Consider the following 3,026-nt stretch of genomic DNA (forward strand, 5'->3'; position numbering starts at 1 on the left):
CTTTTGTTTTTTGTTCATATTTATATTTAGGTTGTAACATAAACTTAGTTTACTTACTACCCATTAATTGGTAGTTTTTCCAGCTTTTTTCCTTCATTACATACAACATTAAGATTCTGTAGGTGACACGTTTAGATTGAGATTAAAATCAACAAATGCTATTTTCAAGTTTCATTTCTCATTTATGTCATAAGGTAAAGTACTTCAATACATTCCAAATCAAGAAAAATAAATTCAAACATACATCATATCGCAACGAACAATGTGGGGCTAGATCACTTGGTAGTGGAAAGACCAGGGTTCAATTCCTGACATTTTTGGAAAAAAAAAACATATACATCAAATGAATAATATTTATGGTATATCTACAGGGAGTACCGCAGGTATTTTAGTATATTCAACACTCCCTTGAAGCTCAATCTCTTCACCATGATTCTTCTTGCAGGCAAAGTATAAAACTGTGTATGCTTGCAACGCGAATGTGATTATTAAACAGATACAGCCCATCACAAGGAATAACCAAAAGGAGGTTAGAAACAACTCAGACTCTTTAACCATGGTCAATTTTGATAATACGTGAGATAAAGGATATACTAGAACATTGATCAAAACGTTAAAAAAAAACCCGTCTAGCTTCTTCCCTTTAAGAAGCCTTCCTGCTTTGCCTAACGCCTCGATTCCAAGACACTCTTCAAGGACCGAAACAACCAAGGATAGAACCCATACAACTGAAAAGTGTAGATAAAGGCTCACAAACAAAATCACTAATAACCAAAATATCACTTTTGACACAAACTTGTACTCAGAAAGCATTGCGGTTGAAACCATCAATGTGACAAAACCAAAGAAAAGAAAGCCGATTTTGAGAAGTGTTACATGGAAAGAAGTAACGAATAGTCTAAATAATGAATGTGGCGCCCTCAACATCAAATCTTCCTGGGATATCTTTTTATCGTTATAAGAAGATCCGGTAAGTAAAATGACTGCATTTTGGGTGAAGAGAGATGTCAGGATGAGAGCTAGAAAGAAAACTAGTTCAAGACTTAAAAAGTTTTTGACATCTTTTTGGACAAAAACTAGAATTTGTGCAAAAACCAGACTTTGTGGGTCTAGAGATGGTAAGACCAAAGCTTTTGAGACGAGATCAGTTAAAATCGGTTTGATGGTTGAGAGATTTGATACAAAGAAAAGAGGAAAGACGATGATGTAGACACCGGTCACAACTGCCATACGTGTACCGTTTCTCGGCAAAATTTTGATCAAATGCTTCAAGATTTCGACAATGCCAATAAGCTTTCTGAGTTCCATTTTCAGTCTTTAGAAATTAGTGTGAGACTGTGAGGAATGTTTTTTTTTTGGAACTGAAAGTTTCTATTAGTGTGAGAAAAGTACTTGCAGCTTGCAAGCCTAATCTAGTATTTAAATGATGATAAAGTGTCTTTAGACCACATGTGAACTTAGAAAGGCTTTGAAATAAATAAATAAATAATTGAAAAATTATATCATTTAAAAGTGGCAATTTAATGTTGAGGCTACTAAATTGTTATATTATCTTATTATCTGCCAATAGCATTCCTGGAACCCACGCTTGGATATTTCCACATGCAATGCGACCAAGTCCTTTGATCAATAAAACAATGAAGAAAATAAATACATTGGAGTCTTTGACTAGTCCAAGCACTCGTCTGTAATCATATGATGACTAATACTAAACTTAAATACAAAAGTCGATGATATTCTAAAGTATTATTTGGTAATAAAGTAATTAAATAAAGTAAAAAGCTGGACGGAGTGCTTCAATGACCATCATATCTTAAGAAATTGATAAAACCAACATATTACTCACAGTGTCTTCTCTAAAAATGTTAAGAAAATTCGGGATCTGACTCGAGTATAAGACATGGGCACTTTAAATAATACTCCATGTATCATAATAAAATACGTAAACAAAATATTCGATGATTAATTAGCATATGTATTTTAGTGTATATTTTTAAACTACCCGTGCGACTCTCCTTTATATATATACGAGAGCAAGTACCCACGCGTTGCGGTGGTAAAATGATGAGGGTGATAGGTCATAATTAAAGTGTGATAGGTCATAGAAGGTTATATGTCACAGAGTGTCATAACCAAATGCCTTAGTCGTACGAGCTCCACCCTTGGATTTAAAAATTCATCGAAAGTATATCGAATGACATCTCTAATAAAAGAGCATGAAATTTTAAAAACATCCATATAATTTTTATAATTTATCGATGTACGGTTTTTGAGATAAAATTTTTTTTGAAAAAATTAGAGAAATAAAATGATTTATGCAGGAGAGAGAAAGTTGTATGCATTGATGTATAGTACATCATGCGTTAATATGTGTATATTGTTGAAATTGAATGTTGAAAGTTGAAAAATATATTTGCTTTATTAGAAAGTATAGTTATAGTTGGCTGATAACATCATCAGTATATATTAAGTTATCGGAAAACCAAACACAATTTACAAAGTTAGAAACCTAACTCAAAATATATATATATATATATCTATATAATTATTAAAACAGTAGTTAACCGGACGATTATAACGTGTATTCAATTTAAAGCTATGTTAAAAACTTGCCACCTAGGATTCTACCTGATGTTGCATCTTCACAACTTAATTTTTTACAATATTTAATGTTATTGATGAAAAAAACTTTACGCGGACCTTGAACTAGCCCGCCCGGTACTTTGAATGACCCGTTTAATCAAACCCAATTCTTCAATTCGCATTAAGCTTTTTAACCCTACATCCCAATTTTTTATGACTCTTCTCAACTAGGTTTGCATTCCTAATTCTTTGTATTTCTCATCTCAGAATCATCTACGAGTGTTATTCAAAATCGGGTTTTCTTTTCATCTCTCTTCTGACAAAAGTGATAGGCCAAAGATTTCCATTGTGAATATGTACTTATTCTTTTGAGTTTAGTATTTGGGGGTGTAAGTTTTACACTTTTTCTATTGTGTGAATGTAACTTTCATTTAGTTCATTGT

The 3,026-nt window shown here is 32.4% G+C and overlaps 1 protein-coding gene across 1 annotated transcript; it reads right to left on the reverse strand.

The window, feature by feature from the left end:
- Window positions 1-354: 354 nt before the first annotated feature.
- On the reverse strand, window positions 355-1,308 carry LOC122591468. The gene has a single exon (XM_043763736.1). The coding sequence runs from the start codon at window positions 1,306-1,308 to the stop codon at window positions 355-357; it is 954 nt and encodes a 317-aa protein (XP_043619671.1).
- Between the last annotated feature and the right edge of the window lie 1,718 nt (window positions 1,309-3,026).

This window comes from Erigeron canadensis, chromosome 3 (assembly GCF_010389155.1).
Source record: "Erigeron canadensis isolate Cc75 chromosome 3, C_canadensis_v1, whole genome shotgun sequence".
Lineage (NCBI taxonomy): Eukaryota > Viridiplantae > Streptophyta > Magnoliopsida > Asterales > Asteraceae > Erigeron > Erigeron canadensis.

Coding starts and splice junctions, on each gene's coding strand:
- LOC122591468 (XM_043763736.1), bottom strand. CDS start 1,308: ATGGAACTCAGAAAGCTTATTGGCATTGTCGAAATCTTGAAGCATTTG.